Source organism: Gorilla gorilla, chromosome 10 (assembly GCF_029281585.2).
Source record: "Gorilla gorilla gorilla isolate KB3781 chromosome 10, NHGRI_mGorGor1-v2.1_pri, whole genome shotgun sequence".
Classification (NCBI taxonomy): Eukaryota; Metazoa; Chordata; class Mammalia; order Primates; family Hominidae; genus Gorilla; species Gorilla gorilla.
The window spans coordinates 55,859,300-55,882,995 of NC_073234.2; the positions used below are offsets into that span (position 1 = coordinate 55,859,300).

The 23,696-nt window shown below is 39.4% G+C and overlaps 1 protein-coding gene across 3 annotated transcripts in view; it reads right to left on the minus strand.

Annotated features, from left to right (window-relative positions):
- ANO6 (anoctamin 6) overlaps positions 1-23,696 on the minus strand; it is a 218,413-nt gene that overhangs the window by 12,038 nt on the left and 182,679 nt on the right. For all 3 annotated transcript variants that reach the window (XM_031000832.3, XM_031000833.3, XM_031000831.3), the window contains 5 exons: positions 18,318-18,543; positions 17,107-17,276; positions 16,812-16,909; positions 10,856-10,986; positions 3,404-3,609 (listed from right to left, as the gene is read on the minus strand). In XM_031000832.3, coding sequence (XP_030856692.1) covers positions 3,404-3,609; positions 10,856-10,986; positions 16,812-16,909; positions 17,107-17,276; positions 18,318-18,543 — 831 coding nt within the window. The remainder of the gene's footprint in view (positions 1-3,403; positions 3,610-10,855; positions 10,987-16,811; positions 16,910-17,106; positions 17,277-18,317; positions 18,544-23,696) is intronic.

Consider the following 23,696-nt stretch of genomic DNA (forward strand, 5'->3'; position numbering starts at 1 on the left):
ATAATTGATTTAGCACTTTTCATAAACACAGAAGGTAAACTGCATGTTTTCCTTGATCTAAATTTAAATAATGACCTCTAAGTTCACTTTTTTCCTGTATAGTATTATGACTTGTTTACACAAGTCAAACCATGACCTGATTTGTTTTAAACTCTCAGTACATGGTTATGTTTGTTGTTTCATTATAGAGTGTGAGCATTTATTAATTTTAACAAAATTTGGGTAGTAGAATTATATTGGGGTTGTCCCATTCATAGTCAAACAATAATGTCTGTTTAGTCTGATCTAGTATCTAAGTCTCTAAACTTAGAGACTTATCTAAGTCTTATCTAAGTCTCAAAAAGATTACGTGGATGAAGTTATGAAAATTATAAATTAAACAACAACATACAGAAAATTTAGTATGTTCCTAGATAAAAAGAGTAAATATGGGCCAATCATAAACCTGTGTATCAGAGAGACATCTATTAGGAGGTAAAGCTATTCTGAATTATATGAATTTTCTCTAAAATTCTTTAATTTGGGCTTTAAACTCTCCAGTGTGTAAAACTGGTTGGAAGGAAGGAGAAAGGATTTTTACTTTAAACCAAATTCTATGTGAATAAAACAGCTAAATGATTGTCATTGATGAAGCAGAAAAGTAGACATGTTTTTGGCTTAACGTGATTTTTAATAGTATTCATCTGAACATATGGTTTAGGCATAGTGAGACCACAAACCAAATCTCAGGCAAAGCAAGAAAAAACAATTAGGGGGCTTTTCTATTACAAAATTTCCCTCACTAGAACCAGCTTTGTCATTTCCTCTGATGTGAAAAATGTACATATATATGAGTGTGTTTCTGCCTGTCAGTACTGGGGAGCCACACGAATATTTTACCTTTTTTCCCTCGGATTTCAATAGATTAAATTTTGCTATTATCATTTAACTCAACTATATCTTTTTATAGAATCACTGGCAGATGTGCATCAGGAAGCTACAAAAAATTCCAACAAGGAAGATAATTCTATTGTCTTCTGACAAGATACTTTTCTTCCTGAATTGAGCTGCTCTGAGAGACATGCTGCAAGAGTACAAATAAATGCAGTGTGCTTCATTTCCCATGCTGTTCTGCACACAGTTTTCCATTTATATAAAAATAAATTAAAATTGGTCTTCAATAACAGATGCTCTGGCATGATACAACAATGTCAATTCAGCTTATTTATTGAACCAGCAGCTTTAAAATGAATGATTTTATACCAAATTCCTGCTTGATGCCCACTCTCATCCTGGTGGTTATTCTCTTTTTGTAGACAGTAGGTTGTGAGATACACACTGGGTGTTTGAGGGAATAAGACACACATTTAATGCTTGCACAAGCACACATATAAACATAGATGTCTATGTATGTGGATGTATAACTGCCATCTTGGAAGTATAACAAATCCTAATATGGAAAAAGGGATTGCCCATAGTTTAATCAATGTCACAAATCTAATAAGCAGTTTTCCTAGGTTAAGTGATAAGAAAAAGCCATTATTGGATAAGAACCAATAGCACCAATTAGCCAGAGTGAATGTCTGTACACATACACACACTGAGTCGCCTTGGAAACAGCCAATCCTCCATCTGTGCTCATGGAGTAGAGCCATGGCACGGATGCTGGGAAAAGGTACCTAATACAATCAATCCAGAATGCTTGAGGAATAGGGAGAGTTTGAGTCAACTGAATTTTCTGGTTAGTTGAAGGTAAAATAAAAACCCTTTTAGTTTCAAACTTTGTTGCTGAAAATTTTCTTAAAGCCCACAAGTCCACGTTCTTGTCCAGCTTAGTGTACTAGAGCATATTGAACGTGCTGTCACGTTCATTGTTTTATGACTGAGGAACTTGAAAGGCCTCACTGCCATTTTTCTAAACAGCAGTCTTCATTTTGCAGCACAGTAGATGTTGAAGGTGTGGGGTACCTGGGTGAAAGGAAACTGACATACCCCAGTAGTTGGTTTTTGTGTGCGATTTGCAACTTTCTCCAAATAGTACAGATAGCATGCAATTCAGATAAATGTAAGGTTCTGGGGTAGGGATGACAGCTAGGTTCCAGATAACTTGTTTTATTGTATAAAACTGTAACCATCATCCAGACAGTGGTTGCTTTTGGAATTCTTGTGCCTCCAATTGGGGTACCTGTCAGAGTCCTCACAGAGTTACTGTTAATAACAATGATGAGTAATGAAGACGATAAAATAACAGCAGCTAACATTCAATAGAAACGAGGCTTCATGCATTAACTCAATGAATTCCCTAACACTGTGGTTGGTATGTACTATTCTTATGATATGTGGTAGGGAATTAATAATTTTACAAATAATAAAATAGGGCTCTGGAGTGGTAAGGCCTGGCTCAAGATCATGCAGCTCAGAGCTACAGTGCTGGGAAGTGGAGCTCGGGTCTACCTGACTCTAGAGCCTACAGTGCTCAGTAACTTCCCTCATCCAGAGCCTAAACTACAGGCACTGCCAACTTCTGTTGTTTTGGCTGGGGACTCAGGGAAGATGTGGCTTAAGAAAACAAAACTGGGGAATCACTTTGTTAGGGAGGTTCACCTGGGAGTGAGACTGTCAGTGAAATATGGGAGGAAATGGCCCTAGTTTTGGGATACTTCTTGGGAAGGTGGTCCTCTAATGGGCTGGCATGAAACTTGCATTGCCTGAGAACTTCCTGTGTGCCTGTACATAAAAATGACACTGTTCAGATGGCCCATAATCAATGAATACAGGCTGTAAACAACTGAGTTCTGTCCCCTCACAGCTGGGATACATACAGGGCATGAGGCTGCTTCAGCCAATGACCAAAGCATGGTGAGCAAAGACCTAAGGGTGGGGTGGGAAGGGTGATGAAACCCACCCACCTTCCTCCTTTAAGAACTGCTGCTCTGGAGTCAAGGAAGGTAATTAGGAGTGCACAAAGTGTTTATACTTCACCATCAGAGTCAATATTTTAGGTTGATGCTTTGGAATATGTAGTAAAACATGGTAGAATGACCTTATTTTAGGGCCCTCAAACTCTAAATGAACAGATTTCTATCCACATTATAAAAAAACATTTTCTGATAACTCCTTTTATAGTTATGTGAGGATTAAAAGTGTTAGTACTTCTTATCATTATCATATTTCATATTGAATAAAAACTTTAGCAAATGAGCAATAACAGTACCTGTATAGGAGGTCTTGACAGTTAAAAATAATTATATACAAAATGAAAATACATTTAACAAGTGGTTATATATAGCAACTATATCATTTATGTGGATGAAAGACTTAGCATCTTCCTCTCATTTTAAAAAACACTAAACATTTGATTCCTTAGGTAGCAAATCTAATGCATCTTCAAGGTCTTTACTCTGTAAAGCTTAGGTCTACTCACATTGGTCACCACAGCCAGAATTGCTATTCCTTGCATGATGGGCTGCCATGCTCCAATGTCTTGGGCTTTCTCTGGTACCAGGCGTCTAAACTGGGTGGTCAGTTTCCATGCATCCACTCTTATTTCCAATATATTGTTCACGAGAGCCAACAGAGGGGCCAGTGGAAAAGAGGCCACAAATAAGCTGACGAACCCAAACTGAATAACTGTCAATGGAATGGACACACATCATGGAGTGGTGGTGGATGGAAGGACAACATATTTTCCTTTACTCTTGAAAGAGAAAGGCAAACGAACTAAATCCCAGAGAGAAAACACATCTGTGGTAAATAATAATTTAGTGTTCAACAGTGAAAGAATTCAAACAAAACACAAATATAAAATCTCTGGAAAGAAGATTAATTATAGCCTGTTTCTTTCACATGTATACACTTAATAGGAACAATATATTTAGACATCTTTAGTCAACCAGAATTATTCGCTGGTAATAAACTTGAGACATCATAAGCATATTATTCATTCTCACTGTTGAAATAGAATGTTGAAAGATGATGTGTGGTTTAGGATTTTTTTTTTTAAGAAAAAAGAAATACTGTGGCATTATCTAACAAGTTAAAGAGAAAAAGAAATGGACCCATGGGAAGGCTATGCTTAGAGAACGTTGGAAGAAATATGCTGAGAACAAGCAAATGAGTTAGCTCCCCTGAGTCTGCAAATGGAAGTGCAGTGCATTCAGAGAATTTGACAGTAATAGAAATCACAGAAATATATGTGATAAAAGTGTCTTAATAAATTATAATATCCTTCCTTAAGAATCTTGAAGTTAGTTGCAGTCCTTGTGGTCATAATAAGTCAAAATTTGAGTGGTGGCTTAGAAGTTCTTTTCTCCTTGTTTGTAATTGACACGGCCTTATTAAAAATGGGGCAGCAGAGATTTTGGGGTAAGTGATACCACGGAGAGGAAGAAGTAAGAAAATATCCTCAAGTTTTAGACCCTGCCCTCCTAACTGGTAGACCTTCAGAGGAAACATATACAGATATGTAACTAAGACTGTGGATGGGAGGAAAACATAGAGTCCCATTAGGCCTCGTGCTCAGACAAGGGGCAGGGATGACTCTGTCAGGAAGGGCAAGGCTGTGGAGGGTGTGGCGAGGCAAGCAGAGCTGGCATTTGCTTCTGGTCAGAGAGCCAAAGGGCATGTTGCAGAAGAGCAGACAGGGCTAGAAGGATCCAGTAAGTCCCACAGGCCAGGCAGGAACACTCATGCAGAGAAGTCAGCCAGGCAAGGACCAGAGTTGGTGATGCTACAGAGTCACAAGCAGCAGCAATAAGCAGTGATGTCAACTTCCCTATGACTCACCCAACCCTAAATAACTCATCAGCCCCCAGGGCATGCAAGTAATAGCCATGTGTGGAGTCAGCCCGTCAACTGTGGTAAACTAGCAAGCATGTGTCCTATGGAAAGGGACAGCTCATAGTTGCCATGTTGGAATGAGGGCTCCATGTTGCCAGATCTCCTGATTGTTCAAGAGAAGCCAGAGATTAGGATTATGTTATCAGTAAACCTTGTTAAAAATCCAAAAAGAGAAAAGATACCATTTATAATGACAACAAAAGCATAGACTATTTAGAAATAAATTAATGAGAAAAGTAAGACCACTATGATAATTGACTTAAGAAAAAACAAATAATGATGAATGAATGAGTGGTAGGATGTGCCAAACTCTTGATTGGGCAAATTTGAATTCAGGGACATATCAAATTTTTTTTCCACAAAATAATTTAGAATTCTAATGTAAATTCTGTTAATAATCCCAAATGGATTTAAGAAAAAAAGCTGACAGGTCAGCCAGGTGTGGCAGCTAATCTCTGTAATCCCAGCACTTTGGGAGGCTGAGGCGGGAGGATTATTTGAGCCCAGGAGTTTGAGACCAGCCTAGGCAACGTACCCTGTCTGTACAAAAAATACAAAAATTAGCTGGGCATGGTGGTACAAGCCTGTAGTCTCAGCTACCCAGGAGGATGAGGTGGGAGGATTGCTTTAGATGAGGAGGTGGAGGTTGCAGTGAGCCGGGATTGTGTCACTGCAATCCAGCCTGGGCAACAGGGCGAGACCCTGTCTTTCAAAGAAAAAGAAAAGAAAAGCTGAAAAGTGATACTAAAGTTCTTCAAGAAATATAAACAGGTAAAATAATGAACAGGGATGTTTGCATAGACAGTATTGGGAACATTCTGAAAAAATAAAATGGGATAGCTCTGGGAGATATTAAAGTGTATTATAATGCTATGGTAATTGAAACAGTTTAGAACTAGTACATGAATAGATAGTATGAATTAAACAGGGTGAATTTTAAGAGGAGATGCAAATATTCATGGGTTTTTATATATTATAAAGTGATACTTTGAAGCAGTGGATGCAAGTATTGACACAGCTAGCTAAGTCATGGGAAAAATTGGTATGGGGCCATAACTTTTGACACCAAAATAAATTCCAGATGGATTAAAAATATTATATTAAAAATAAAACACCAGAAAAAGGCCATATAATTTGTTCTGATATTCAAGTGAGAAAAACTTTATATGCAACTTTTGAAACCAAGAATAACAACAACAAAAAGTCAATGCAAAACACCCACTGAAAAAAAAAACAACCCTTGCCTGCAACTTTTTCATAATCCTATACTGCTCTCTAATGCTTTCTCTGCTTGCTTCTACATGTTACAGTTGAGTTTTCTGAAGGAAGTGTCCACCTTCACAACAAGTGGTAGAGTAACTAGTCCCTGAAGCCCCGCGTCCTGCTGAGACCCTCACCACTGCACTGGACCTACTCTTGCTAACTTTGCCAGTGGCTGCATGTTCATAAGCTGATGTTCCTTTTCAGTCCTGATTTTTGTGATTTCTTGTAACATGGCCATAAGAAATGTACGGCCAAGATTTATGTGACATGGCCAAACAGTCCCCCTGCTGTGGAATATTTATTTCCCCTTGATTTCTTTTTTACTTAATTTTAAAAAGTCAAAATATATATTGAAAAACAAAAAAGCTAAAAAAGCCCTACCTAGCTATAGCACTGCTTCCACTTCCCACCCCAGGTCTAGCAATTAGGACTGTGTAGGTGCTGGCTCTTCCTTTCTTCCCCCTCTGTATTTTCCATTATGCCCCTTTTCCATCATGTCCAAATTCCTCTGAAGCAACGTTATCATCTCCCAAGCCTTCTCTGTGTTGACACAACTCTGCTAGATTTCTTCCCACTGCTCTGCTCTTCTTTTTCTTTGTGAGCCTCCCTCACTCTTCACTCTTCAAATGTCCCTTTACCCCCGGGCCTCATCATCAATTCTCTGTCCATCTCTCTTGATATTCCTGCTAGGCATGCCTGATTCACCCTCGTGGCCTCACCCATGGCTCCTCTGAGCTCCTGACTGTTGTGTCCAACTTTCTAATGGACATTGCCTTTCAGATGTTTTCATGCTAAAAATATCCAACACCTAGGCATTTCCTAGAGAACAGCTCCTCTCCTTATGTTCTGCCCTGCATATATGGTCTCCTGGAAGTTATCTTAATTTTATTCCTCATCTGCTATGCAATTCACCGCTTTAACAACAAATCCATCTCCCTCTCTCTACTCCTATGCCCACTATTTAGGCACCTATCACTTGTTGTCTGGGTTACCTGCTGTAGCCTCCTAAATCATCTCCCTCCCACCACGAGTCTCATCCAAAATATTATCTTCCATTCTGCTGCGTGATTGATCTTATTCCACATAAATGTTATGCAGTTATCTTGTTTACAAATATTCCAGTGGATCCTAATTTCCTTAAGAATAAAGTTCAAGCCCCCAGGCTAAGCACACCAGACCCATCATGATATGGCCCCTGCCTACCTGATATTCCCACCTGTGGATCCTTTGTTCACTTGCCATTCTTTGACCAAGCTGTTGTACTTTTAAATATGTCCACCTCTCCACACAAAATGTCCATTCTCTTCACCATACTTTAGATAACTAACTTCCATTCACCCTTCAAAATCCAGTTCAAATATCATCTGCTCAAGGAAGTCTGATTAGCATTCTCCTTAACCATGCACCAAGCGCTGAGCTCCATGAGGGGAGGGACCAAGTGCCCTGGTATCCCCAGCAACTGAGAGTGTTTGGCACAGCAAGTGCTTAATAAATGTTTAATGGATGAATGAGTGAATGAATGAATGAACAAATGAAGAGCTGGAGGCCTGCAAATCCTCCCAGTTACCTAGTTGCCCTTTTGGAAAGCTCATCCTGCAAAGGTTAGGAGACTTCATGGCAGGTGATGGGCTCGAACCAAGCAGAGATGAGAGCATGAAGGGAAGAAGGCCTGAGTCCTGGAGAGTGCAGCGGAGGCATCGGTGGGTTCGGCATAGGAAGAAGAAAAAGAAAGGGGTACAAGGAGCTGCTGAAGAATAGCTGATATTCATTACATGGAGAAAATCATATATGAAGGTCATTGTTTTAGCAGATTTTAAAAAATTAACTTGGAGACAGATGAAAGTGAGATCAAGGTACCACGGCAAGGGTGGAAAAGGCAGTGCCAGAGACAAACAGGGCCCACTCATCACTTCAGTGCACTCTGTTTATGGCACCTGCCCACCAGGAAGGCCTCATCAAGTTCTCAGGACACCTGTGTCTGCAGTACATTACTGAGTACAAAACAGTATTTATGGCTTCCAGGTTTGAATACAGACAACTACGTTTATTATGTTCTGTGTCTGTGTACTTGGAGTCAGGAACACTCTTAGAGAAGCAATGTGGGTTAACAGCTCAGAGTTACTCCAATAATCTCAAAGGATGGTGGGAAATTCACTAAACAAAAAATGTTTCACTCGAACAGGTCATACAGAACTTGGTGAGAAGTGGGTGAGGGATGTTAATGTGAAATCAACTAACAGTTTTATATGTGTGTTGGAGCTCCAAGTTCAAGTTGCTTAGATGTTTATGAGTACAAGGTTCCAGGCACTGGCGCTCTAGCAGAGGACGCAGTAGCTGCCTCCATCAGGCTCGGTGCAATGGGGAGAGAGGCAGGCACAGAGCGTATACCACCACAGCAGGCGGCAGGTGCTGCTAACACCTAGAATAAAAGAGCAGCAAAGCTGTCTGAAAAGTTCAGGGGCCCAGCTGAGGCTCAGCAGGACTTGTCAGGTAGGAAAGAAGGAAAGAGAGTTGAGCCTGGGTGCAAGGCCAAGCAAGGGTGGAGGCTCCAGGCTTGCTTTCCGGAAGATGTTTCCCTTAAGCAGTTAGAGCCACAATTTAAAACGTAGATGGTGTTGTTGTTAAGGAATATGGGGAAATGGGAAGGAGGGGGCTGTGTGGTGGTGAGACCAATACCAAAGGCACTCAATGTTTATTTTTAGGGAAATGAAAACAATTCAAAAGGCACTTGGAAATTATGTCTGTCACAGACTAGAAGGACAAAACACAGATTTCACTCTCCTGTTGCCCACAGTGACAGACTGCCTACTCCCAGAAATTCAGAAATCAAGTTTTCTAAGTCATTAGATACTATTTAGATAATAGGAAAACAACCTAATAAACCTAAAAATCTGTCTATAACAGCTGTTATTCTATACTTTCCTGTAGGGCAGGATGAGGCAGAATTATTTGGTTGATAACTATTTTAAAGAGCCTATGAAACTCTAAAAGTCCTATCAACTTCTCCCCAAAGCACATGACCATATAACTTTCCCTTCTGATGTCATTTATTTGACTAATCAACTACAGAAAAATAACTTTTTAAAAATAATAAATGACGTTCTGCCCCAGGATTTTTAAAAATGCTGTTAATAGTTCCAATAAGAAATATTTACAATTATGACTCATTTTTGAACAACAGGTAATTGTCTTACAGTCCTTCTGAAAATCAGCAGAATAATAACTAACTAAGGACAGCTTCTACATATGTACTGCAGCTACACCCTTAATAAAACCTGGTCACAAAACATAACAAAGCAAAAATGAAATTCAAATCAAGCTCCGGGCTGCTGCAAAGTACTGTTGACTAAAGAAGCCACAAGATGAACCTTTTACTCATTGAAGGAAGCAGATGTGTTTCCATGTATAATGTATATTTTTAAAAGCAATTATTTTATATATAGAATGTGATTTAATAAAAACCACCTTCTAACTGCAGACTTGTAAACAGGAACCACAAAGGGGTGTCTTTGCCAACATGCAAAGCCCTATGCATAAATGCAAAGCCTGTCAACAAAAATGATGTGTTTCTTTTTCTATTCTCCTAAGCTTAAAAAAACTGTAATTGAATGCAATGGTTAGCTGAAAGGGCACAGATAAAAAACATGTAAATTGTTAGCCATCTATTAGATATAAGCGTGTCATGCATAATACAAAAGGTGGTGTTTCCTATGGAAATCTATTTTGAGATGCTTCCGTTTAAAGGCAACCGAGAGGTCAAAATCAAGTTCTACTGAAAAGAATTAAGAGTCCAAGCAAATAATATAAAAATGGACCAAGGCATTTAGGAAAGAGAGGACCTGTGCTAAATCTTAATTCCAGACCAGCACAATGGTTCCAAATTCAGGCTAGTTATGAGCCATGAAGTCACTCAAGGAACCAGGCAGAAACCACTGGCCAGAAGAAATAGGCTGTCAAAGGCAGGCATGAGACGGGAAAGTGGGCATCCTGGGACCATTCCTGCCACGAAGCTGCATGCTCCTGCAGGCTTGCTTAACTGACTCAGTTCAGAACTGTATCGGCCAACAGCTGTGCCTGCCCGGACTCCAGGCCAAGCTGAATCACATCTAATTATAGTTGCTGAGTTCATTCTCAGACAACATGATTAGAATGCTTTAAGAATTCGTGGTAAAGATGGCCGGGCCCAGTGGCTCATGTGTGTAATCCCAGCACTCTGGAAGGCTAAGGTGGGTGGATCATTTGAGCCCAGGAGTTTGAGACTAGCCTGGACAACATGGTGAAACCCTGTTGGTACTAAAAGTCCAAAAATAAGCTGGGTGTGGTGGCGCATGCCTGTAATCCTGGCTACTCAGGAGGCTGAGGCAGGAGAATTGCTTGAACCTGGGAGGTGGAGGTTGCAGTGAGCCACGATTGTACCACCGCACTCCAGCCTGGGCTACAGAGCGAGACTCTGCCTCAAAAAAAACAAACAAAAAGAATTAATGGTAAAGATGTACCTCAATGAATATTCCATTTCATTGCCCAGTAATAAATTTCTAGCTGTTGTTATTTATTTATGTTGTAAAATAAATATTTTACAACATAAATATTGACAAAGACACACATGACCACCTTATCTGAAAGCTGGATTGTATAATTTTATCTAGTGGAGAAAAACATACTCTTCTTCATTTCAATATGCTAAATGTTAATATGGCTCAATAACAGATGCTTTTGGTATCCACAACATACTCTAACATGTTTTATATCACTAAAAACTTCACTAACAACTTACTCATTTCAAGATATTCATAAAATAATCCCAGTTTGCCCATAGGCTGCAGATGGTAGTCCTGTTCCCATCGTGGGGTTATCTTTTCTGATCCAGAAACTCTGTGAAATCGCCCAATTAGATTCATGATCCAGCTGCCAAAAAGAACAATTTATAAATTAGAACGAATATTATCAGGCCAAGGTCATAAAAATATTTTGCTGCTATCTCAAAGCTGCACAAGTAATCTTCCCAATAAACTATTTTTTTGTTTGCATGCTAAATTTGTTTTTATTTCTGCCTCCTTATTCCAAAATATTTTGAAAAATAGGACTACACACCAGGGTTTACCAAAGCTGCAGCTGCTACTATTTTTTTCTCCTACTTTTTCCCTATGGGCGGCTTAATTTTTAAAAGGTAGGTTCCTTTATTTGATTAACTTCAGTTGTTTGTTTTTTCATTTCTCCCTTATCATTCAAAATAGTCTTGCCAGTATGAAAATCAAGAGAGAAAACAAGATACAGTATGTGAGCTGGTGGTAAGTGCTGTGGAGAAAACTAAGTAGGGCAGGGAGTGCTTGCATTTGTGTCTAGGGAGGTGGCCAGTGAAAGCCTCCTTCAGAATGATGTTGAATAAGGATGTGAAGGAGACAAAGGAGTGGGAAACCTGGGGGAAGAAGTCCCAGGCAGAGGGAACGGTGATGACAGAGACCCTGAGGCAGGAGCAGGTCTCCATGGTTCACAGACAGCACGCAAAGTAGGAATAAGAGACCACTGTCAGGATCTGGGCATTTTTTTCCTCTGAGGGAAGTGAGGAGCCATTGGAGGGCACCAAGTAGGAAAGTGACATAATCTGACTTTAGATAAAATAGGTCCAATTCCTATTTTAAGCTGAATCATTTAAGGACCAGAGGAGTGAAACGCCTCCTCCAGGTCATAGTGCAGAGCTAGGAGAAAACAGCCTGGACTGCGTCCCAGCGCTCTGTCCACCCCTGGATACTGCCCCGCTGAGCTACCCACTGTCTCTTTTTTATGTCATGTTTTTTTTCCCTCTCTCAGAAGCTTTGTAGCTAAGTGCTTCCCCCCTTTTTATGGCAATTTGTCTGGAAAAGAAATCTGAGTTGGCAGTAAAATGAGGTGTGCACCTGTGGCATAGAGAACTGTTGTCCCCTCAAGCAACTGCCAGCTTGTGGTTTACCTGTGGAGTCATCAGAAGAGGCATAACAACAACTCCAAATACAGATCTAACATCTGGATACACTGGCTGATTAAACATGTGGGTGTGGACTTCAAACTCTGACAATGAGAAGGCATCGCATGATGGTTAAGGACAGTTACTGCAAGAAAACCAGGCAGACCCTCATCCTCTCCATCACATGTGCACACATGCACACCAAGCCAGCATAAGACAGGCAGTACAAACGGCTCACTCTGCTGGGTTTCCCACTGCTATTGATCTCAGGGCTCACTTTTCACTGACTGCTACTGAAGCTTTACTCAGGGGAAATTATCTCTACTACAGGAGACGTCTCTGACCTCACAATCTCTCCCCACTTCTTTCTTTTTGATGATGTTAGAGAGGCAGCAGGAGGCTGTGGAAAGTGGATGGGATATAAGTTCAGACACCCCTGAATCTGAATCCACACTCTATTTCTTAGCTGGTTAACTTTGGTAAAAAAATAAAACGGGGTGATAAAACCTACATTGCCCAGGGCTGCTGTCAGGATTAAATGATTCAAAATAGGTAATGGATGTAGCACGTTTCCTAACACATCAAAACCTGCTGAATGGGATTTTCTGTTGAGCAATACAGGCTGCACTGGCTGAGGCCAAGTGTAAATATGGCCTATATTACGTAGACTCTTGGCTCAGTTATCCAGGCCACCTGGATCAGTGGTTCCCACTTCAGCACATACAAGCACGACGTGGAATGCTTGTGAGTAGTGCAGCTTCCTATGCTCCCAACTAAAAGGTCTGAGATAAGCTCCAGAATCTGCAGTTTTGCAGTCATTCCGGGGGGGCGGGGGGGTGACTCAGGTAGCACCAAGGACCACATATGTCCATCACCCTTCATGACACCTAACTCTAAGGTCACTGGGTGTGGTTTCTATTTGTTTATACTTTGCTTTGCCTCCCAAACTTCTAGCCTCCGCCTCTTGCTGAATCCTTTCCATGCCCTCAAAGAAGCAGGTCTTTTTCTATCTGGGCTCTAAATCACATCAAAGTTCAGATTCAGGATGAAACTTCTGTCCTGGCAACTACTTGTGTGAGCTGGCGCTTCCGTCTCATATCAGGTCATCTTAGAAGTCTTTCTTACTAGCTTTCATTTCTGAGTTACAGATGCTGAGCCTCTTGTTTGGTTTTCCTGAGTTGAACCACTCATGTTTGGGTTTTCTATTGGTCTGTGTTTCTAGTGCAGGGAGCTCAATCTTGACTTCACATGAGAATCACCCACAGAACTTTTAGAAAAATATACACACCAGATACGTTTTCCCTGGCCAAGGCTAGAAGCAGGGGTTACAAAATAATTTCCATAGGAATTTACCATGTGTATTGTCATAGCCACATCATAAGTTATGCTTTACTAGGTCCTTATTTTGTACAAAACATGGTGAGAAGCACTTTACATCTCACTTCCTCTTCACCTCCATTATCACATTTAATCCACATACTGGAGATGATCATCATTTCTGTTTAGGACGTTCTACAGTATTCCCACTTGCTAATTTTGAAATACAAGCATCCTTCACTATCTGAATCTATTTTATGTGTCAGTTTATTGTTTCTGAACCTAGAGAGTAAGTGTCGATAGTGAGGAACACCTATATTTAGGACTCTGATTGCCTATAGCTCATCTTCTCTCCAAATCCTATCCTGAGAAGGGACATTTTCTCCTAAAACAGTTCTTTTTTCTTATTATATAAATAAGTATACTTATTTATATAAGAAAAGGCATTTATGTTACAATATACATGTATAAATGTATATAAAGGAAAATTACAGCTATCTACTAAATACCAAACAATTGATACTACAGACATTTTGGATCCTTAATTCTATTATCTCTGACATTTTATTATAAAAATTTCTCCAGAGTGAGTTAACACAGGAATTATACTAGCCTTTTATTAAGAACAGAATAAAATCCCCAGGAATACCTTAAATATCAAAACACTAAGGTGGAGCTGGGAAGGCCAAAGGGCTCTGAGCTTGCTCTCTGGGTCTCACTGACAACTCTGTAATTTACTGATGTGATGTATCTGAAGCATATAAGGCACTTATTCATTCACTCAGCTGCTTCATACTGAGTCCCTGTCATATGCCAGGTACTGGGGAGGCCCCAAAAGGAACCTGGATCCCTGAGCCAGATATGCTCCTTTCCTTGTTGCAAGAATCCTAGTCAAGGGGTATGGGCCCAAAGGCGGGAGAGGAAGGAAGGAAGAGGAGGGTACATGTGTGGTGAAACATTTCTCCATGTTTCTCTTGACATACTTACACGATGTGAAAACAACTGCTCACTTATAAGGCTTTTCTCTATCTATTTTTGGGGGGTGGGTATAGTTTTGGATAGAAAGGATAACTGATATATCTTTTTTTTTTCTTCGAGACGGAGTTTCGCTCTTGTTGCCTAGGCTGGAGTGCAACGGTGCAATCTCGGCTCACTGCAACCTCCGCCTCCAGGTTCAAGCAATTCTCCTGCCTCAGCCTCCTGAGTAGCTGGGATTACAGGCATGCACCAAATGTCTGGCTAATTTTGTATTTTCAGTAGAGATGGGGTTTCTCCATGTTGGTCAGGCTGGTCTCGAACTCCCGACCTCAGGTGATCTGACCACCTTGGCCTCCCAAAGTGCTGGGATGACAGGTGTGAACCACGGCACCTGGCTGATATATCTTTGATAAATTAGGACTTTGTATAAAAAAGTTAAGAAAACTGGCACCTATACAAAGAGAAGCAGCACCAGTCACTCTCTAATTTGGCTAACACTCAGCATTCTCAGTTTTCAAACAAGAAAACATAGGGGGAGAAATTTGAAGGCAAAGTTCATATCACTGTAATTTTCAACAATGAGCTTACTTGAAGTGAAAGTATAAACCACAGATAGTATAATTCATCCTTTAAAATATTTCATGTGAACAAATTTCATTTCATATGAATTTCTCAATTCCAGTTTAGGAAATAGCTGCTAAAAACCAATGTTACCGAAACATAGTGTTAAATAATTAACCTACTTTTTTCAGAAAACCCTTTTTAATCTCAGAATGGATTAAGACTTTCCTCAATTTTATATATTTGTTTTCGTCTAGAAACACAGTACTATTTATGCATGACCTACTTTTACTTATCTGGAAAAATCTGAATATGAGCTCAATGAAAGTGAGGGTTGTTTTCTCCAGAGTAGGATAAAAAAAAAAAAAAGAATTTCACAGCTAAAGCCAGAATCCCTTTCTGGGTGGGGGAAGAGGAAGGAGAGAGATCTTTGTTTAGAGAAAGACCCTGACAGTTTCCATTGAAGATGGAGAATAAGACGCGTTCAAGAAATCTGGAAGGAGGCACTGAAACCCAGAGTGAGTTAACTGCTCAATAAAGAGAATGAACAGAAACTTGGTGACTGGGGAGAAAAAAGCCAGGAGTAGGAGAAGAAAGGAGAGAGAAGTTGTATGTGATGGAGGGAAGAGGGCAACATGGCAGGAGGCGAGAGCCTGTAAAGAAGGGTGATAAATTTAAAAAAATTCCCAGCTATATAGTGGGATAAAAGACTTTTTATAAAGGTAGAGGTTTTTTATTTCTAAACAAAAGAAGGGAAGAGGTGGTGGGGGAGATGAGAGCAGGAGGACAGGGGGAAGAAGACAGAAGGCGGGAGAGGTGACTACAGAAGATAGTCACAAACATGAAACTTGGCTGGCTTTAAGATGGAGAAGAGGTTACAAGGCAGGGAGCATAGATGGTGGCCTCCAGAAGCTAGGAAAGGCAAAGAGATTCACCCCAGAGCCCTTGGAAACGAACACAGCCCCACTAACACCTTGATTTTAGTCCAGTGAGACTTCTGACCCCCGGGACCATAAAATATTACATGTTATTTTTATCCCATTAATCTTGGGGTAATTTGTTATAGCAGCAATAGAAAACCAAAACAAAAAGCTCCCTGAAATTTGCAGAAATTGCAGATGGTGTTGGACTTTACACTTTGATAGTGAGGGGGCCTAAGTGAAAATTGTAAAGGGCAGTGAAATCTTAGTTAACATTTGAAGTACAACTATTCTGTTGCTCTCATTTTTTAGGAAAACAACAGTAAGTCAAAGCCTTTGTGGTTATTATTTTAGACAATTATTTCTTAAAACATTATATATCCTAGTGCCTTAGGATCATGAAAGAACCTCTATTCTTAAAAGTTTGTACTCAATGGGATCCTGGATTTGAATCCTACAGTAGTCTCTTAATGCTAATGTGAAACTGGGTAAATCATTTAACCTCTTTAAACCACAGATCTTCATTAGTAAAAAGGAGATAAAAATAAGGATAGTTTGGTAGATTAAATGATATATATATATATATAGCACTTAATATAGTGACTGGAGTTCATACTGACTTTTAAATGCATAATATATAGGAAAGAGAGGAGAAGGATATGAGGATATAAGAAATTGTGGAAATATACAGTTCACAGCTCTAACCAGTGCTATCGCTCAAAGGGTTGTGATTAGTCAGTCACCAACAATAGCCCAGTAGGTATAAACTCTAGCAGATGGGGATTTACATTAAATATAATGAAGGTTTTAAAATACAATTATTAGATCCTGGATACATTTGCATTGTTGGTTGGACTATGTTGTCTGGAGACCTTTAATGACAATAGATTCTGATCCATTTAGAGGTGGACATGCAGCTATGTGGCTATGTGGCCATGTAGGCAAATGATTTGTGTGGGTGGGCTGTTCTATCCCTTGTCCTTTTACCCATGGCTATACAATTTAACACTCACGGCAATAATACTTCTTGTATGTTATTCCAGATTGCTTTTCCTCCCATGATTATTGTCAGCTGAGTTGTCAGTTCAAGAAGACAGCCACCTGGGTCACACTAGAAGGTTAAAAAGAAAATACCATTTAAATATTCAATGGATCTAACTTGAAATATAGGCATTCTATTTTTCTGACATTTGTTCTGTTTAGGCTAAAAAATAAATCTAAGGAATTTACAATAAAAAACTATTCATTTGGGCAACTGAGAGAAAACTCAGCTTAAATTGGCAAGATAATACAATTATATATTCATACCTCTTCATTTCTGTATTTTCCCAACCAATAAACTGGGTCTCCTGGATAGCCTACAAATTTGCCCTTAAAGAATGCTATGTAGAAACATGAAGAGTAGTAGTTGACAAACTGGAATAAGAACATCTTCATGGTGAGGCTGTTCTCATAATCAGTCTGGGTCCTTGGGAGTTCTGTAGTTAAAAGAAAGATAAATAAGATTTTAAAATTGTGAACAGCTTTGAGACTCTAATAAAAAATACTGATACATGAGTTAACACGTTAAAAAAATACAGTTCACACTGTTTCCATTTAAGCTGTTTTGAATTCCTTAATATAGCCACTGTGTTAATTCCAAGTTTGCACACTGTTATGAGTTCTCCTTCACAGTAGGAATACAATAGCCCACATATTCCCCCCTGCCCCACAAAAAAATCAACTGTTCCTTAAAATTTACAAGTCCAGTGTTATCAAATAAGAACTCCCATGGGTATAATTGACAGAAAATTATTTTTGAATTGCCTGCTAAATGATATTCTCTTGTTTTCCTGAATTGCGATAAGGTAGGTCTATTGAAGAAAACAAGCAAACCAAGGTACAACTTGCTAGAGGCATTTGGGAAAAACAAAATAGGTCATCCTCCTAGTGTGGAGTGTGAATCAGTTTGATCATTTTAGATGACCACCGAGCAGGCCATTCAGGGAACGACTCAGACGTATGCAGTGTGGGAAGCACTTAACTTGGCCACTAAGCAGCTGCCTGGGATACAAGCCAGAGAGAAGAAACACATTAAAAAATCAAGGGCTGATGAGAATTATATTAATATGAACAGCACAGCACAGGGAAGACACGTAGCAGTGTGATAGCTTGTCCTCTCAGCAACCGAAGAACATATTTGCCACCGGAACCATGACCCTATTCCACTTATTTGCAATAAAGAGACTACTGACTTTCAACAATAGAGTACATGATCTAATGTAATTGAAAATATTATTCAGCACTGATCTGTTTACAGAGAGCTTGGACGTTAGATGATTGTCTTTGCTTTGTCCCTTTTACTAATGCAAAGCTGTAGATAATTTATTTCCATACATGCTAGAGAAAATATGTTTACACTTGAAAATTTCTAAAAATTGTAACCTACTGGAATTGAAAAGCCTAAAAGATAACAGTCTCTATTTTTGGCAGGTTCTAAAAATATGTCAGAAGTTACCTAAGCTATAGTAGGACCTTACCGAAGTTGGTAATCATAATTGCCACTTTTTCATATATGGTGTTCAGAATCATGATAATTATAAAGCTGATGATGGAGGCCGTGATGGACGTGGCTGTCTGTGGAGTCAGGTACTTCTGGATTGGGTCTGTTCCATTAATGTTCTTGGGAAGTTTTGCAGAAAATACAATGAACACCGAGAGCCTATAGACAATGATCCCAATAACTGAAGCGATGATCAATAGGATCTGAAAGCACAATAAACGAAGTAGCATGAGACTCACCAATAACTGCACTTGTACTATTAAAAACTGAACTCACATTTAACAAGGTGTGTGTGTAAAGTGATGTAAATCTCACATAAGTGATACCAGCGGTGGTAGAAAGTCTGGCATGTTAAATTTTTTAAAAAGAAAAAGGAATGATGGAAGTGAAAAGAAGGCGCATCCACATATGTAAAACATTAACTAGAGGAGAAACTGGGTGCAGGGGGTGGTGGGAGGGAACTGGAAACTATTTTATGTGCAATTTTTCTGTAAACCTAAAATTGCTCTAAAAAAAGTCTATTTAAAAAAGAGTATCTTCAGACAGCATAAAAATGGAACAACTAGTAGCATACTCTGGTAGAAGGAAAAAAATGAGTGTAGAACCAAAGAAAACATCCCTTCTACAATTACTAAATTATTTAAGTTGTGAGTTAATGTTTTTTGCTCACTCATACTCCATTAGGGAGCTACATTTCCTTGCAACAGAAAAGCTATCACCAATTGAAGTGTCAGCAGGTGCTAGCTTTTGTCTTAATCACTGTAGCAGGGGAGAGTCTGAGCACTGCCAGTGAAGCTGGCACAGAGGTGCCCTGAGCTAACTGTTGGTACTGGCAGCAGGTCTCTGCTGATAAAAGCTTCACACACTTTTCACACTCAGATCTTACGACCTTAAACTGGCAGTCATTTGTACTTGTATTTCCACAAGATTCACGCCACTAGTCCACTGTATTTTTGACTGCATAATCCCCAGTAACAGAGATTTTCACTTTCTCAGTAAGCAGATTTCTCACCACTCAACGACGCACATTAAAGGCGCCATGAATTTTCCTTACTTGATACACAGTACTAGACACTATTGGAGAGGCATCTTTAAACTGTTTCCCCTACATCTACTTTCTCCAGAACCATGCACTCAAGGTGTGTGACTGCTCGTGATGACAGAAAAGTTTCAGAGAAGGGAAACTGAGGACCAAGCAAACCATATCTTGTTGTTGATAGTAACAGAGGCCAGTTGTCACCTGTGGAGAGCAGTAAAGGGAGTGATTACAGGATGGTCCTGGGGCTAGATTTCTCTATTTGAGTACAAGCTCCACTGGGGCTTCAATATCTTCTCTTGTGTATTAGGAATACTATGGCACCTAACCTATGGAGTTGTTGAGGAGTCAATGAGTTACTTCAGGTAAAAACAGAATATTAAGCTCAGATACATGAAAAGCACTACATAAGTATTAGCTATGATTATAGCAACCAAAGTTAAGTGTTAAAAAAGATGTTTTTCTTGCTCTTTAAGAAATCTGCTTGTAGAGAAGGCATTACATTTCTCCCGTAATCTATTTCCTTTCACAGTTAAGTCTCAACACTTGTGAGATGAGTAAGATTTGTGTGTATATGTAAAAATTAGATAAGGCTGAGAAAAATTAAAAAGATGAATCAAGTCATCCTCTCTTAGCACAATACATACAGGGTGTTTATTATGTTTTTAAAAATTATCTCCATAATGTTTATTATTAATGATAAAGATAACATTCTTTAAGTGCTCTCTGTTCACCTTAGCACATGTATATTTGTTTAATCTCATAACAGGCTTGTGAGGAAGGCAGTATAATATTATCTCTCTTTTACTGATGAGAAAAGAGAGGCTCAAAGACATTAAGCAATATGTCCAAGATTAGATAACTAGTAAATAAAAGAATTGGGGTCTCCTAAGATTCTGAAGACACACTCACCTCTCCATGGCACTGCCTCCCACGTGGTTTATGAAATGAATTCTAATTCATCCCAGAGCTTTTACAAACTTGTTAAGTTCCCATATTTCTTTGGGGTGCTTCCCATACTTCAGTATTTCTTCATAGGGGCAGGAAGCTTTTTATTCTTTTTCCTCAAGTTTATAACTTATTTCTGATTCTAACATTAATACTTTTCTGATCATAACTTTAGTATACGGTCACTGTAGACAATCTGAAAGTACCTTGTAGTGAACACTGATTGCTTTTGCTAGCCTGGGTCTGTTCTCCATCCTAGAAGAGAACCCAAATTTTGCTTCAGGGGAAATAACTCCTCTGTTTTTAGCCCTGGGGTTTAGGTGGGATTGCCCTAATGTGCTCCAGAGGTACAACCTGATTGGTTTGAGACAAACATGTAACATCCCACTGGACTCAGCAACTGATCCAGGGATTGACACATAACTCAGTAACAGCCACTGAGAAGTGAGGAGACGTCTGTTAGTGCCCATGGGAAAGAGAAGCTTCACCTATCAATAGAGAAAGCCATTAAAAAAAAGACCTCGGCTGGGCGCGGTGGCTCACGCCTGTAATCCCGGCACTTTGAGGGGCTGCGGCGGGCAGATCATGAGGTCAGGAGTTCCAGACCAGCCTGGCCAACATAGTGAAACCCTGACTGTACTAAAAATACAAAAATTAGCTGGGCGTGGTGGCAGGTGCCTGTAATCCCAGCTACTGGGGAGGCTGAGACAGGAGAATCGCTTGAACGTGGGAGGCGGAGGTTGCAGTGAGCTGAGACCACGCATTGCACTTCAGCCTGGGCGACAGAGCAAGAACCCGTCTCAAAAAAACCAAAAGCAAAAAACGAAAAAAAAAAAAAACAAAAAACCTCCCTTTGCTTGGAAGATGTGACATCTGAAATGCTGCAGCCATTCTGCTACCACAAGGAAGTGTCCAGACCCACCATGCCCAGGAGGCCAGCTGACACAGGATGAAAGGAACAAAACACAGCCCTTGATAATATCTGGTCTGCAGTTATCTAGCTTTGACTGGAGCCATACCTCAGGCCTGGAATTTTCAGTTTCAGAGAATAAATAGGTGGAAAGAATAAATCCCACCTCCCCCTCTTTTGCTGTTGTTTAAACCAACTGAAGACCGATTTTCTGCCAAGCATAACTCAAAGATTTCTAACAAAAATAACATTAAATAGGAAAAAATTTATCTACTATCTACATGTGGGCACAATTCCTTCAGGATTATGTATGCATTGTATGCATATTTAAAACCACTTTACATATTTTATCCTTCCCTTAAACCTATCATAAACCATAAGCATTTTTATATGCCTTAAAAAATCTTCATGACCATACTTTCTCATGGCCGCACAACATTCCACTGTTTGAAGGGTGAGAAGTAGAATATTTTGGTTGATATATATGTTTATGTATATATGTGTGTATATAAATATATACATAAATGTTGTGATAACTATGTGAAAAAATCTTACTTTTACTGACCATTTTCAAATATTTCCTGATTGAAAGTCCTAAGAGCTAAATTAGTGGATTAAAGCATATGAATATTTTTGAGACTTGAAACACAATTGCTAAGCTGCCTTCTAGGAAGCTGGAGCAGTGCAGAATTACAATAGTCTTGTATTGGAGTTGTTGACTGTTGTACTTCATCCTCACAGACACTGAGTCCTATCATTCAGGAGGTGAAAAATCACATCTCACTTTAATGTGAGTGGATTTAATCACTATTGAGATTTGGCATTTTGTAATGGTTATTGGTCATCATATTTTTTTCCTTTGTAATTGCACATTTATGTTCTGTCTCTTTAGCCACTGAGATCTTTGGTGTTATCTTCTAGATGATCTGGACTCCACGTATTAAAGGTATTGACCTCTTGTTTGCCGTATTGTTAACAAATATATCTTCTGGTATTTTGTTTACATTTAGGATACTTTTGATGTATGGAAATATTTAAATGTTTTCCTCTGAAACGTTTTCTATTGCTAGTAAGTTTAGAAAACCTTTTTACTTCTAAAGATCATATAGTCATCAAATTTATTTGTAGTTTTTTTTTTATACTTTAAGTTCTAGGGTACACATGCACAACGTGCAGGTTTGACACATAGGTATACATGTGCCATGTTGGTTTGCTGCACTCATCAACTCATCATTCACATTAGGTATTTCTCCTAATGCTATGCTTCCCCTAGCCCCCCACCGCCCAACAGGCCCCACTATGTGACGTTCCCCACGGTGTCCAAGTTATCTCATTGTTCAATTCCCACCTATGAGTGAGAACATGCAGTGTTTGGTTTTCTGGCCTTGTGATAGTTTGCTCAGAATGATGGTTTCCAGCTTCATCCATGTCCCTGCAACGGACATGAACTCATCCTTTTTTATCGCTGCATAGTATTCCATGGTGTATATGTGCCACATTTTCTTAATCCAGTCTATCATTGGTGGACATTTGGGTTGGTTCCAAGTCTTTGCTATTGTGAATAGTGCTGCAATAAACATATGTGTGCATGTTTCTTCATAGTAGTATGATTTATAATCCTTTGGATATATACCCAGTAATGGGATTGCTGGGTCAAATGGTATTTCTAGTTCTACATCCTTGAGGAATCTCCACACAGTCTTCCACAATGGTTGAACCAATTTACACTCCCAACAGCGTAAAAGCATTCCTATTTCTCCACATCCTATCCAGCACCTGTTGTTTCCTGACTTTTTAATGATCACCATTCTAACTGGTGTGAAATGGTATCTCATTGTGGTTCTGACTTGCATTTCTCTGATGACTAATGATGATGAGCATTTTTTCATGTGTCTGTTGGCTGCGTAGATGTCTTCTTTTGAAAAGTGTCTGTTCATATGCTTTGCCCACTTTTTGATGGGGTTGTTTTCTTGTAAATTTGTTTGAGTTATTTGTAGATTCTGGATATTAGCCCTTTGTCAGATGGGTAGATTGCAAAAATTTTCTCCCATTCTGTAGGTTGGCTATTCACTCTGATGGTAGTTTTTCTTTTGCTGTGCAGAAGCTCTTTAGTTTAATTAGATCCCATTTGTCTATTTTGGCTTTTGCTGCTCTTGCTTTTGGTGTTTTAGTCACCAAAAGCTATTGCTTTTGGTGTTGCTATTGCTTTGGTGTTGAAGTCCTTGCCCATGCCTATGTCCTGAATGGTATTGCCTAGGTTTTCTTCTAGGGTTTTTATGGCTTTAGGGCTAACATTCAAGTCTTTAATCCATCTTGAATTAATTTTTGTACAAGGTGTAAGGAAGGGATCCAGTTTCAGCTCTCTACATATGGCTAGCCAGTTTTCCCAGCACCGTTTATTAAATAGTGAATCCTTTCCCCATTGCTTGTTTTTGTCAGGTTTGTCAAAGATCAAATGGTTG